Source organism: Malaya genurostris, chromosome 2 (genome assembly GCF_030247185.1).
Source record: "Malaya genurostris strain Urasoe2022 chromosome 2, Malgen_1.1, whole genome shotgun sequence".
In the NCBI taxonomy this organism is placed as follows: Eukaryota; Metazoa; Arthropoda; class Insecta; order Diptera; family Culicidae; genus Malaya; species Malaya genurostris.
In genome coordinates this window covers 352,650,466-352,662,843 of record NC_080571.1, presented here as the reverse complement: position 1 = coordinate 352,662,843, position 12,378 = coordinate 352,650,466, and the positions used below count along the sequence as shown (strand labels likewise).

The window sequence follows — 12,378 nt, the reverse complement described above, 5'->3', positions numbered from 1 at the left end:
TATTTGGCTTTCTAGTAAGGAGTTTAGATTTAAAACTGGTTGATAATTTCGGTTGACAATTAGGACGGATTGTGATAAGTCATTTGAATAGGGAGAGAAGAAACTATTTTTTTTTCGTTTTAAAGCAGATCAAAGCTGCAAATTTATTTATGTTTAGTTTAAATGTATAAACGTTCAATTAAGTTCAACTCAAAGCATTTGATATGAACTGATAGATAAATGTGATATGAACAGTACATTACATTTTACCTATGGAACACGTAACATTTACTGGATTATGCATTAAACAGCTTTTAAATGCCAGTCCATTAAAACCTACGTGGAAAGTAGGGTGGAAAATATTCACATAACTTTTCACGTAACTATAATATGATTATTATTTTGAGTGACTGTCAGAGTGACAATGTACTTTAACGAGTTTTCTATAAAACTAGCCTAACTGAAGGGTAAGAACAAGTTCACCATAGTTACTGTTTATTATAGTGAAAAATAAATAAACAAACAGTTTTTATCTGATAATCAAGATCATAAGCGAAATGTATGTTAAGCAATAATTTAGAATGGTTAAGCCACCATGAATATACTACTAGCTGTATTGATATTTGTAGATTCGTGGGTGTTTGTGTTCATTTTTCATCTTTTGTGATAGTGCCGGTGATATTTAGACTGATTGTTGCAGTTTAATACAGCAACGATAAACATAAACCGACCTGCACACACGGTGAGAGCCTCACCGGAAGCATAAATCAAATAAACATAGATTTCCCACTGTACGGTGACACTAACAGCACCTCTAGTGAGAAACGGTTGTACTTTTTTCCATTAGCTACTGTGGTTGTGTTAAATGCGCAGGCAACTTTATGCATGCATTTTAGGAGCATTTACGCACCCATTCTCCACCATACGGCGCTTTTTGTGTCACGGGTTGCTCAACTACATTACTATTACACTGGAAAATCTATGTTTATTTGATTTATGCAGGAAGTCTTGATGGATGGCTTATTGGCCTTTATAAAAAAAACGCTTGAGTTTAATAATCGAATACACTGAGGTCATTTTTTATGCGGTCCTTTTTTATGCGGTTTTTTCATGCGACTTTTTTTATGCGAATTTTCAGAGTTATGCGGTTTTTTAATGCAAAGTTTCAAAGTTATGCGGTTTTTTATGCGAATTTTCAGAGTTATGCGGTTTCCCTTCTGCGGTTTTTTTTATGCGAAGTTTCAGAGTTATGCGGTTGTTTTTCGATGTTTCAGAGTTATGCGGTTTTTTATGCGAATTTTCAGAGTTATGCGGTACGTAAACTCGTATACAAAAAGACTCCAGTGTATATGTTCCAAACTAATCGATTAAATATTAATCGATTGTCTTGGTTATTAATCGATTGCTCGATGAGTCAATCGACATTCCGACATCCCTATGTGAAACGTCATTGCATAGAACGGCAGGAGTAAATATGCTTATTTTTAAACTAAAATATTAAATTTTATGAAATGATGTATGATTAATAAAGTACAACTAAAAGTTAAAAGAAATTTAATGTTTATTATATTTAAAGCTACGTGTGATAATGGTGAACAAAATTATTCGACAGTTTTAGCCAAACTGGTCGTTTGCCGGATGATCCTGATATTCTTTTTTGGAGTTATGCTTATTTGATTATGCTGAAAACGGTATACCTCCGCTTTGTTAGTATTATCGTGCTAACAGCAATTGCAGTAACGGTAATGATCTCCAGCCTTCCACTTTCTACTGGTATGCCAATATTCTTCACAGATGTAATTTGTTCTCTATATATATTCTTCCTTTCTCGGTACAGATATTTGTAAATGCGAGGAACTCATAAGCGATAGCAAACATGAAATACTTCACAAAAGTTTTCAGGAATCTTCGACATCGGATAAACCTAAACTGGCTGTTTTGGTACCATTCCGAGATCGGTTCGATGAACTTCTTAAATTTGCACCGCATATATCAAATTTTTTGACGCGTCAACAGATTCCGTTCCACATTTTTGTTTTGAATCAGAACGATCGTTACCGGTTTAACCGAGCCTCACTTATTAATGCCGGATTCCTGCAGGTCAAAGATCATTACGATTATATTGCAATGCATGATGTCGATTTGTTGCCAATGAACGATAATCTTAAATATGAGTATCCTGTCGATGGACCTCTGCATATATCTGGACCAGAGTATCATCCAAAGTACCATTATGCAACGTTCATCGGTGGAATTTTACTATTAAGAGTAGATCAGTTTGAATTACTGAACGGAATGTCCAATCGATATTGGGGCTGGGGTCTGGAAGACGATGAATTTTACGTGCGTATAAAGGATGCTGGTCTAGAGGTGTACAGGCCAAGAAATATCTCTACAGGACCGGAAAATACTTTCTTGTGCGTAACGATTTAATATAATTCTTATATTTTTCACACATTATTTTACAATTCTTATGTGGCTTACAGGCATGTCCACGATCGTTTACATAGAAGAAGAGACACTGTCAAATGTTACGAACAGCGAGAAGTGACGCGACGAAGGGATCGCGAGACTGGTCTCAATACTCTTCTTTACAGCATAGAACGACGCTATGAACTCACTATCAACCAAGTCCCACTGACTGTACTGAACATAAATTTGCAATGTGATAAAACACAAACGCCTTGGTGTGAGTGTGACAGTAAAATTGTGTCTAAATCACAAACGGAGAGTAAAAAGAAACTGTAGTGATTTTGTTTTCAGTTCGGTGAAATTATTATCGTTGCCATATCCGAGTTATTTTCTATTCACGCCGTTTCATTCTCGAAAATTAAATATAAAATGCCAAACACAAATTTTAACCGGATGTACGAATTTCGTCTATTTTTTTTCTTTCGTTTCGTCTAACTTAATTTATCGCAACTGTTAAAAAAGGTATTTCCAACCGCATGCTTCAAACCTACAACTTCTTCCATTATATACATTATGTTTCGAATGACTGGCAGACTTAGCAGCTTCCTCATGTCGATACATCGATTGTTGCCCTCTATGGCCCGCAACTGTTTAGAAAGAGAGAGTTGTTCATCTACTAGGATTACGGATTGTTCAAATGAAGTCAGAAACAATTAATTGCTAATCTACTAAACATTCTATATTTCCAAAGCTTGCCGCTCAATTGTGCGCCGATTAACCTTTAGCGTATGAAGATTTGAATTAAGTATTTGATTTTATTTCAAGGTGAGTATCAATTCAACAGTTTCGACCTTCATCACCACAGAGAGGGTGTAGAACGACTTTTGAAACATTGACACGTTCCTTTGCCAATTGCTTTAACGACTCCAATTACTATTTGGAAATATTCAATCGTTTTGAAAGTTTCGTACGTGACGCAACACTACAAAATAGAAAGGTTTTTTTTCTCGAAACAGCATCAGACTCGTAATCGAAAGTTAATGACTAGTATCATTGTTTTAACTATCGTGATAAAAACTAAAATCTAGTGTAATCCTGCAAAAAACTAACCAATTGAAGATCTACCACAATTTTTAGTCATCAATTCGGTTCATTAATTGTGTATTCTCCATTGATTTATTGACTTTTGAATGACATCCTCGCTATTGCCTTCTGTGATCCTTGTTCAGCATCCACTCAAACATGCACGGCCGAAAGTTTCAACTTCTTGCAGATGACCTAAACAGGTATTGAGAAAAAAAACAAGCTTTTAGTTAACAGAATAACATTCAATTGAATAACCTAAGTCATGCATATTCGAATGAGCACAAATTTACAATGTGACTTAGGAAGCTAGGTTTGCTATACTTATTTAAATGTGACCATCCAAACTAGGCATCGGAACATGCGGTGAATTAGTATCTAACCAAGATCGCTCTTGGACATTGATTGTGATTAGGGACATATTCGCAATAAGTCAAGTTAAATTAGAATTAGGTTAGAAACAAAGTAAATACACTAGAGCACATGTCCCTACAGCCTACCAATGCGTGACAACCTGAGACAAGGCTTAAGAAGTATCGCTTCGCTGACTGCACTAGCGTAGTTTGTAATCCAGTTCCAGTTTTGCAGAGTTTATGCTCAGAGATGGCATTTCACCAGAGTCAGATTTTTGCCACACCGAGGATGCAAAAAACGAAGCACCGCACAAAGAGGAAAGCGCACTTCTTCTCAGTATCGAATAGACAGCATTTGAGTGTGTGCTTGTGGTTAAAGCAGCTGGCGCGAGTGAAACACATTCTCTTCGCATGAATCGCTCACACGCGCTCTCGTCTAAATACATCCAAGTGACCACTGGCGCGTGATGGTGAGCGAACACTTCTGTGAACTTCAATTAATAGAGAGTAGATCTGGCCTTGCTATGAAAAATTTGCTAGGAAAACCGAAAATTTTACGATGAATTGTTTTATTTTGCTGATTTTGCGTATCCACGCTTCTTCTACGCAAACCATTCAGCAGAGTGCTCACCGGCGTGTACACTTCTGTGAAAGTATCTTCATCCACCTCAGAGAATTTATTAGCTAATGCTCTAGCACTTTGGTGCGATTCAGTGGAAGAGGTAAAAGGAAATAAACAAACGCACTCATGATGCGTGCACACTTTACACAACAGTGGTGTATAAATGTGAAAGAGAAGAGCTCTCGTTGAAGTTGTCAGTGCGAGGGGAGAAATTTTGCTTGTTCTTCGTCACACAGAGGAGATAGACATCTCTGTTTATGCTAAGCTGTTTCGCACAGTATTAGTTTTTGCTTGAACCTTATTCTGGTTGATGATGTTGAATTAATCAAATTGAAACATAGATATGTAGTTGTATATTTCATTCAGTACAACTGTTCCTGAATGCATCAAATCCCGTATGACTTGGTGAAACAGCGTTTTACAATGAAAACCCAGTCACTATGTACAAATTTATTGCTTTTGATCTGTATCATATTCTGGTATTTTTTTAAATCAACAACTAACTATCGCAAATGTCTTAAAATTCTACATGCTATAATTTTTTCATTTCAAAAATGAATTTTTGAGACCCTTTCGAGAAGACGTCGGCTCAATAATGCTAATCTTTGATTTCTCTTCGCTCTTTTGCTCTAGCGATACATAATGTAAGTGTAAAGCATTTTCAGGTTGACGCGGTTGATGGAAATGGTTCAGAGTTTTCCGATGGTGGTCCAATATCGTGCTCAATCAGTTCGATAATCGGACCGAGTCGGGTCGAAACAGTCTAACGGGTAGACAGCAAACATCACACAAAGCGTTATAAAACGAGTTGAAGTCGATCACCCTCACTCTTGTTAACGTTCGTATCGACCATACGACGAACGGATACTTGAATAAATTCTAACGCGACTCGTTTGTCACAAAAAATTCAAATATCAGCAAACTTCTTCAAATAAATGCTAATCATTTAAATCACTCCAATTCTTGTGTTTGATCATATGCGAAACGCTAGAATGTAATCCATCGAACGTAAACGGTAATACAAATTTGACATACAGAATCCAGAATTTCGCCAGGCTTCTGCCGGCTGCCGGAATTTCGCACAAGCGGGCCTAGGTTGAATCTTGAGTGCTTAAGATTGGTTTCTAATTTAAATAATCTATAGCTTCAACGGACCGAAATGACAAAGACAAATTTAAATAAGATGAATTCGTTTTACCCGAGCGTCTGTTCCCCATGTTGGGGCGGCTCGAAACAGTGGCTGTTCTCCATGTTAGGAGCGGCTGATTACCGTCCTTGTGTCAGTGTGGGACTCTAAACAGTGCTGACACGATGGCCCTCCGGCGAGACAGGAGGTCGGTGCAGGCCTAACAAGCCGCCCGGAAAAAGGAAGTTACGAACAATCAAGAAAGAAATACGACTCGGAATAATCGGCAAAGACCTACGCGACGAACTAAGGACTACGATTGCAAGCTTGGCACATGGAACTGCAAATCGCTTGGCTTCCCAGGATACGACCGAATGCTGCATGATGAGCTTCAAATCCGCGGCTTCGATGTCGTAGCACTGCAGGAACTTTGTTGGACGGGACAGAAGGTGTGGAAAAGTGGGCATAGAGCGGCTACCTTCTACCAGAGCTGTGGCACAACAAACGTTCTAGGAACGGGATTTGTAGTGTTGGGCAAGATGCCCAGCGCGTGATTGGATGGCAGCCATACAGTGATAGAATGTGCGTATTGAAGATCAAGGGCCGTTTCTTCAATTACAGCATCATAAACGTGCACTGCCCACATGAGACGAGACCCGATGACGAGAAGGAAGCATTCTACGCGCAGCTGGAACGAACCTACGACAGCTGTCCACGGCGGGATGTAAAACTCGTCATCGGCGACATGAATGCTCAGGTAGGCCGGAAGGCAAGGAGGTAATCGAATCGAGGAAATGACTGGTTTGACGGCGAATGCCAGCAGTTGTTCGAAGAGAAGAATGCAGCAAGGGCGAGGATACTGCAACACCGCACTAGAGCGAACGAGGAACGATACAGACAGGCGCGGAACAGACAGAACACGTTTTCCGGAAGAAAAAGCGCCACCAGGAAGACCAAGATCGCGAAGCGATGGAACAGCTGTACCGCGCAAATGATACACGGAAATTCTATGAGAAGGTGAAGCGCTCACGTAGAGGCTTCACGCCACAGGCCGAAATGTGCAGAGATACCAGTGGTAACCTTCTCACGAACGAACGTGAGGTGATCGACAGGTGGAAGCAGTACTATGCGAGCTGCTCAAACATGGAGGAGAGGCACTGGCTAGAGCGCTGCACTGGATGATTTCTAGGATTTGGGAGGAGGAGATTCTACCGCAGGAATGGATGAATGGAGTTGTATGTCCCGTCTACAAAAAGGGCGATAAGCTAGACTGTTGCAATTACCGCGCAATCACATTTCTGAACGCCGCCTACAAGGTACTCTCCCAAATTCTTTGCCGTCGTCTATCACCAATAGCTGAGGAATTCGTAGGGCCGTACCAAGCGGGATTTACTGGAGCCCGCGCCACTACGGATCACATATTCGCGATAAGACAAGTACTCAAGAAGTGTCGTGAATACAACGTACCCACGCATCACCTATTCATTGACTTCAAAGCGGCATACGACACAATCGATCGAGAACAGCTATGGCAGATCATGCACGAATACGGTTTCCCGGATAAACTGACGCGATTGGACTGTAAGCTAGGCGTATCGGACTGGCCATAAATGCGTCGAAAACAAAATACATGAGAGGAAGAGGCTCTAGAGAAGAAACACTACGCCTCGCACCACGAATATTGATAGACGGTGACGATATCGAGGTGGTTGACGAGTTCGTGTATTTGGGCTCACTGGTGACCGCCGATAATGACACCAGTAGAGAAATTCATAGACGTATTTTGGTAGGAAATCGTGCGTACTTTGGACTCAGAAAAACCCTTCGATCGAGAAAAGTACGCCACCGCACGAAATTGACCATCTACAAAACGCTCATTAGACCGGTTGTTCTCTATGGCCACGAGACCTGTACTATGTTGGTAGAGGACCAACGCGCCCTCGGTGTTTTCGAAAGAAAGGTACCGAGGACCATCTATGACGGAGTGCAGATGGAAGACGGAACGTGGAGACGGCGTATGAATCACGAATTGCAACAGCTGCTAGGAGAACCACCCATCGTACGGACAGCTAAAATCGGACGTCTACGATGAGCTGGGCATGTCATAAGGATGTCGGACGACAGCCCAGTGAAAATGGTTCTTGAATCTAATCCGACTGGTACAAGAAGAGGAGCGCAGCGAGCAAGGTGGATCGATCAAGTGGAGGGAGATCTCAGAAGCATCCGTGCCTTGAGTGGCTGGCGACGAGCAGTATGGACCGAGTTATGTGGAGACGTATGCTTATTACAGCAAAGGACACCCCAGGCCCATAGCTGTTAGGTAAGGTAAGGTAAGAATCCGGTGTCGGAAGTACTGGAAATAGGGTTAAAAATTCCAAAATGGAACTAATTCACTTTTCTCCTTGTCGGCGCAACCGATTTCCACTAACAAAAGCGTAGTAGAAATTCATCGAAGCATAGTGGAAATATAATCGGATATTTTTCTCTCCTTCGATATTCTTTTGGCGATATTTCTGTGGGTAAAAATTCGTCATCAATTTTCGTCTCGGAAGTGATTTTTTCAATCACTGAGTTTTTTTTTTATAATCTCTTGAACTGATTTTTTCACGAGTGATAATGAAGTGAACTTTTTTTCTGATCATAATTTTCCCAACACTGATACAAATGCCTACACCAGTGCGGGTAAGAACGCCAACCCACTGAGGGTAAGACCGATATCGACATGGAACAGAATAGAATAATGCAGAATTAACATGTAAACAAACCACTGATAGTTGTCAAACGATGTTCATCCAGCTTATTTTGTTCAAATTCACCATTCTTGTAACTTTAATTTGGGAAAATAGAGTAGTGTTATACACTTAAACTTTTGCTCAGAAAAAAAACTTTCGTTCCTTAGCGGCGATGCTCGTTTTGTTTTTTTATTTTAATTTTATTTGACATTTGAAAAGTTACAGTGAGTCCAATGTGTTTCGAAGTGTTGAAAATCCGAAAAAAATAGTAATAGTCTGTTTTGTTAATTGAATTTAAAAAAGGGTTATATAGTGAAACACAGTATTTGAAAATGTGATCAAAATTAAATTTACTTTAAGCCATACAATATTCAGAATACGTCTCATTTCCAAGTCACTCAGCATGAATCGTCATGAAATCTTTAAAGTAAATCAACGTATTTCCTCAAAGAGAAGTAGTAAATCGTAAATTTGAATTTTCGTGCGGCTATTTTCAATGTATACTTGTGATTTCAACGGTTGATAAAATTTTAATGTTGGTTCCCGATGTGGTTGTTAGGTTTCCTAACTACTTGGGACTTCACTACAAAGCAAAGCTCATGATTGAAAGCTAACGGAATTTCTTCCATTATTTATGTTTCAAAATTTCACTAGCTGTTAAAATTATAGGCAAGAAATGAACCGTTCGACAAAGCTCTCGGCATAATTTATTACCGAACTTTACGCTAGAACGAGCTCCAGTGTAACAGCACACAATGTGGCCATGACATAAAACCACGACAAATTGACATAGCTTTTTCAGGGTAGAAAGATAGAGGAAATAACCGTACACATATGAACAGGAAGTATTTAATTTGTTGGAATTTAACCAAAGTTATGGATGGTGTTATTTCCAGTGAATCCGAATGTAAGTTAAATTTCTTCGAGTTGTCAGCAGTGTAACATATTAGATTGAAATCATAACTCAAATGGGATGTTGCAACTAGCAGACTGTGAGCAGACATGAGTTAGAAGAAGTCAGTTCCAGGAATTCCAGGAGAAGATCAGCAAGTTCAAATTTAGTTTCACTTTTTCATTCTTTTAAGAACTGATTGAACTTTAATGGTCATGTTGCGGCTCGGCAGATTTGTTGTAAGTTCGGCAGTCCGGCAGCTTCCTCTAGGCCCGATACTGCCGGGCGAGGCCCTTAGAAGGAAGGGTTAGCAAAGTCTTGGTATTACTTTCCTTTTGTGGAATTTGGCCTTTCTGTTTCAACAGACTTCGCTGTCGATTCTTAAGCGTACAGAATCATTGCATGGCTAGTACTACGGTCCTACTGACACACTCTTAATCCTTCCAGGTCGGGGCTCGAAAATATGACAATTGGCTTGTGAGATCAGCGCGGTATGCATTGAACCACCAACCCGGGCTCACCTAAGGAAGGGTTAGGTGAAACAGTGTCTAATCCTCGTTATTCGATATAGATCGATTATCAAATTTTATTAAATAATTTTACGCTTCGCAAAACGAAAACAGTAGGAGTCTTTCTAGTCTTCCATCAAATTCATACAACTCATACTCATGCTCAGATTATTTCGCCATAATTTAAAGTTTTAAAAACAATTACAAATAAATTACATGCCTTTCATATCTAAAAAATAAACTTCTACATTAAACTATGCTACCATCTACCATTCATGCTAGTTAATTGTTCTTACTACAACATAAAGAAAACGTGCTTTTACACCTACTCTAATCTGACGGTAGGGGCCACTGCAATTCAAACTACATATTCACGATCGCTGATAACTTTTATGCCGTGCTCTGTAAACACGAACTTAATCATATCATCGTAGCTTTTCGAGGGACTAACGCGTCCAGCAGATTTCAGTGGGGAATCACCAGTGGCCGCCGGTGTTGCATCCGTAGATCCATCTAGCGGGATTTCCGTAGTGCTGGTTGTGGTACTAATCTCAATGTTGTCTAGCTTAAAGTCAGTATTAGCGCGATTTTTTGACTGTGTGCTTTGGCATGTTGTGTGTTTAATAGGTGAAGTAAGTGCAACTGTGTTACTTACTGTGGTATCAAGACTGTTTTTTATTGTACTGTTTTGGTCACCCACCTTGTCGTCTACTGTGTGATGCGAAATACTATCAATCCCAGAATCGGATGCAATTGATGATGTTGAAACAGTCGTTGCCGTCGTTTGAACTGCTCGTACTGCACCCCCAGGATGCGATAAGGAACCTCGCATATTTTTGGAAGAGGTGTTTTTCGCATTGTTCTCTGTTCCACAACAGAAAACTCGATTAAGGGTCGTGCGTGGAAAATCTGTTTCATCCATCGATTCCAAAGTATTCACCGAGTTCAGTTCATTTTGACATTCAACGTAAAGGTCGTTATCCTTATCCGGAGAGACAGGTGATATGCTCATCTTTTCACCTCCAGTGTTAGCAGATAAAATGTACTTACTAAATGTGATCCAAATACACACATATGAATGTACAGACATGCGGATTCAAATGTTAAATTTGATAAGTTAGAACATCATCACAATTCTTAGATAATGGTTTTCTGCATGTGTCCAATGCAAAATGTCAGTTTAAGCTATGTGGTTAAACTAGAAAAAGCAACAAACCTGTCAGTACAACCATATAATCCCTGCCGCTTGATGTAATCCATCACGTAATCATCTAGTAAGTACTTGACTGACATACTCCGACTCAGAAGACGTCGAACGAGAGTAGAGCTAACATCATTCGTTACCCAATTTGTTACAATAGTAATATTTCTCTGAAAGTAACAACATTTCACTGCTCGAGTAATTAACAAATGTCGCAAAACGTTTTACCCTGTATCTGCTGAGTATATCAGAATTGAAAATGAACTGCTCCGGATTGGAACCAGCACGTGAGATAACCACGATTCCATGTTGGCCAACAATCGCTTCGATATCCTCATCCTTCCATAAACCGGGGGTTGAAAACGATTCTAGCAAATCAGCCCCGCACAGCAATTTCAGTTGAATGTGACCATTGTTTTTTTGCAATTCGGCAGGTACCCAGGATGGAATCTGCTGCTCATTGATGCTGTTTGAATCTTTCATGTAAGAATTTATGTAATTCTATAAATTATTTGAATGTTAAATTAATTTTGAAAGATTAGAAAAGATATATTAAGCCAAACCTGATGGTACTGCAGTGTTAGTCGTGTTCTAGTCCATTCTTCTTGTTGCGTTTCCCACTCCGACAGACGAATCCATTCGGACGATTGTAAAGAGAGTTTGATCATTGTGCAACGGTGAGTAGCCGATACAAGGCCTTTTTTTCCATATGAATCATGCACAGGAGAAACAATGCCACCCACAACCTGACCCATGCCCAGTTGGTGGAAATGATCTCGGGCAATTTCTGTTGATCACTGAATGTGAGTGAATGTGACTAATTGCAATAAAAAACATAACACTTACCAAACATTCGAAAATGCATTGGAGTCGGGGGACTGAATGAACCACATGCTATCAGCATTATTTTTGATGAAGATGTCATCCTCATCTGTCCCAGTTGTTTTATTCTTTCGAAAAACAATGAAAAGTTACGAGACAACTTGATAGTTGAATGCAAAATCGCTAGTTACTTTTTCAAACAAATTTTACTCACAACAAAATAACATCAATATACAAAAATTTTATGTGATTTGACAGAATGAAACAGCACACGATGTTAATGAACAGGGTGAAGACATCCACATTAACGTTACTTGGATACACACTAAACCGATTCCATGATATAATTGTGTAATACACAAACAAAATTTCGTCTGTTTAAAATACCAAAACGATTTCTCGCATAATTCGAAGCTTATAATAGTGATGATCGCCTATGAGCTGTTTTTTTTATTTTTTTTCACGAGTAGCGTGGCGCACATCACCAGAGATGCAATTTCTCAAATAAGCTGCAGACGTGTTTTTGTTGCAGACATACGAAAATCAAGATTTTCGCAGACATTCGTTAAAATTTACCAACCTTTAAAATCGTCGTGGTTTTTTCTGTTCGCTAAACCAATTTCGGGTTCTATGCTTTATAGATCACT

The 12,378-nt window shown here is 39.5% G+C and overlaps 2 protein-coding genes across 6 annotated transcripts; one reads left to right on the top strand and one right to left on the bottom strand.

Annotated features, from left to right (window-relative positions):
• The first annotated feature begins 1,409 nt into the window (after positions 1–1,409).
• Positions 1,410–2,849, top strand: LOC131432177 (beta-1,4-galactosyltransferase 7). 2 transcript variants are annotated; one of them, XM_058598296.1, is made up of 4 exons: positions 1,410–1,495; positions 1,556–1,752; positions 1,817–2,396; positions 2,466–2,849. In XM_058598296.1, the coding sequence occupies exons 2-4, from the start codon at positions 1,659–1,661 to the stop codon at positions 2,725–2,727; spliced, it is 936 nt and encodes a 311-aa protein (XP_058454279.1). In that variant the 5' UTR covers positions 1,410–1,495; positions 1,556–1,658; the 3' UTR covers positions 2,728–2,849. The 2 variants fall into 2 exon arrangements, with proteins under 2 accessions (XP_058454279.1, XP_058454278.1); XM_058598295.1 differs by lacking the exon at positions 1,410–1,495 and having other exon boundaries at positions 1,503–1,752.
• A 259-nt stretch (positions 2,850–3,108) lies between these two features.
• On the bottom strand, positions 3,109–11,971 carry LOC131432174 (nicotinamide/nicotinic acid mononucleotide adenylyltransferase 3). Of its 4 annotated transcripts, none has more exons than XM_058598290.1 (6): positions 11,756–11,971; positions 11,473–11,696; positions 11,138–11,410; positions 10,925–11,079; positions 10,038–10,757; positions 3,109–3,669 (listed from the first exon to the last, which is right to left on the bottom strand). In XM_058598290.1, the coding sequence occupies exons 1-5, from the start codon at positions 11,838–11,840 to the stop codon at positions 10,067–10,069; spliced, it is 1,428 nt and encodes a 475-aa protein (XP_058454273.1). In that variant the 5' UTR covers positions 11,841–11,971; the 3' UTR covers positions 3,109–3,669; positions 10,038–10,066. The 4 variants fall into 4 exon arrangements, with proteins under 4 accessions (XP_058454273.1, XP_058454274.1, XP_058454277.1 ...); XM_058598291.1 differs by having other exon boundaries at positions 10,409–10,757; XM_058598294.1 differs by lacking the exon at positions 10,038–10,757.
• Between the last annotated feature and the right edge of the window lie 407 nt (positions 11,972–12,378).

Bases quoted from the DNA above. Each gene is read 5' to 3' on its own strand.
- LOC131432174 (XM_058598290.1), bottom strand. From the start codon at position 11,840: ATGAGGATGACATCTTCATCAAAAATAATGCTGATAGCATGTGGTTCA. The intron at 11,697-11,755 runs GTAAGTGTTATG...AGTGATCAACAG, and splicing joins AATGCATTTTCGAATGTTTG to AAATTGCCCGAGATCATTTC. The intron at 10,758-10,924 runs GTTTGTTGCTTT...GATCACATTTAG, and splicing joins TTATATGGTTGTACTGACAG to TAAGTACATTTTATCTGCTA.
- LOC131432177 (XM_058598296.1), top strand. From the start codon at position 1,659: ATGCTGAAAACGGTATACCTCCGCTTTGTTAGTATTATCGTGCTAACA. The intron at 1,753-1,816 runs GTATGCCAATAT...TTCTCGGTACAG, and splicing joins CAGCCTTCCACTTTCTACTG to ATATTTGTAAATGCGAGGAA. The intron at 2,397-2,465 runs GTGCGTAACGAT...TGTGGCTTACAG, and splicing joins GGACCGGAAAATACTTTCTT to GCATGTCCACGATCGTTTAC.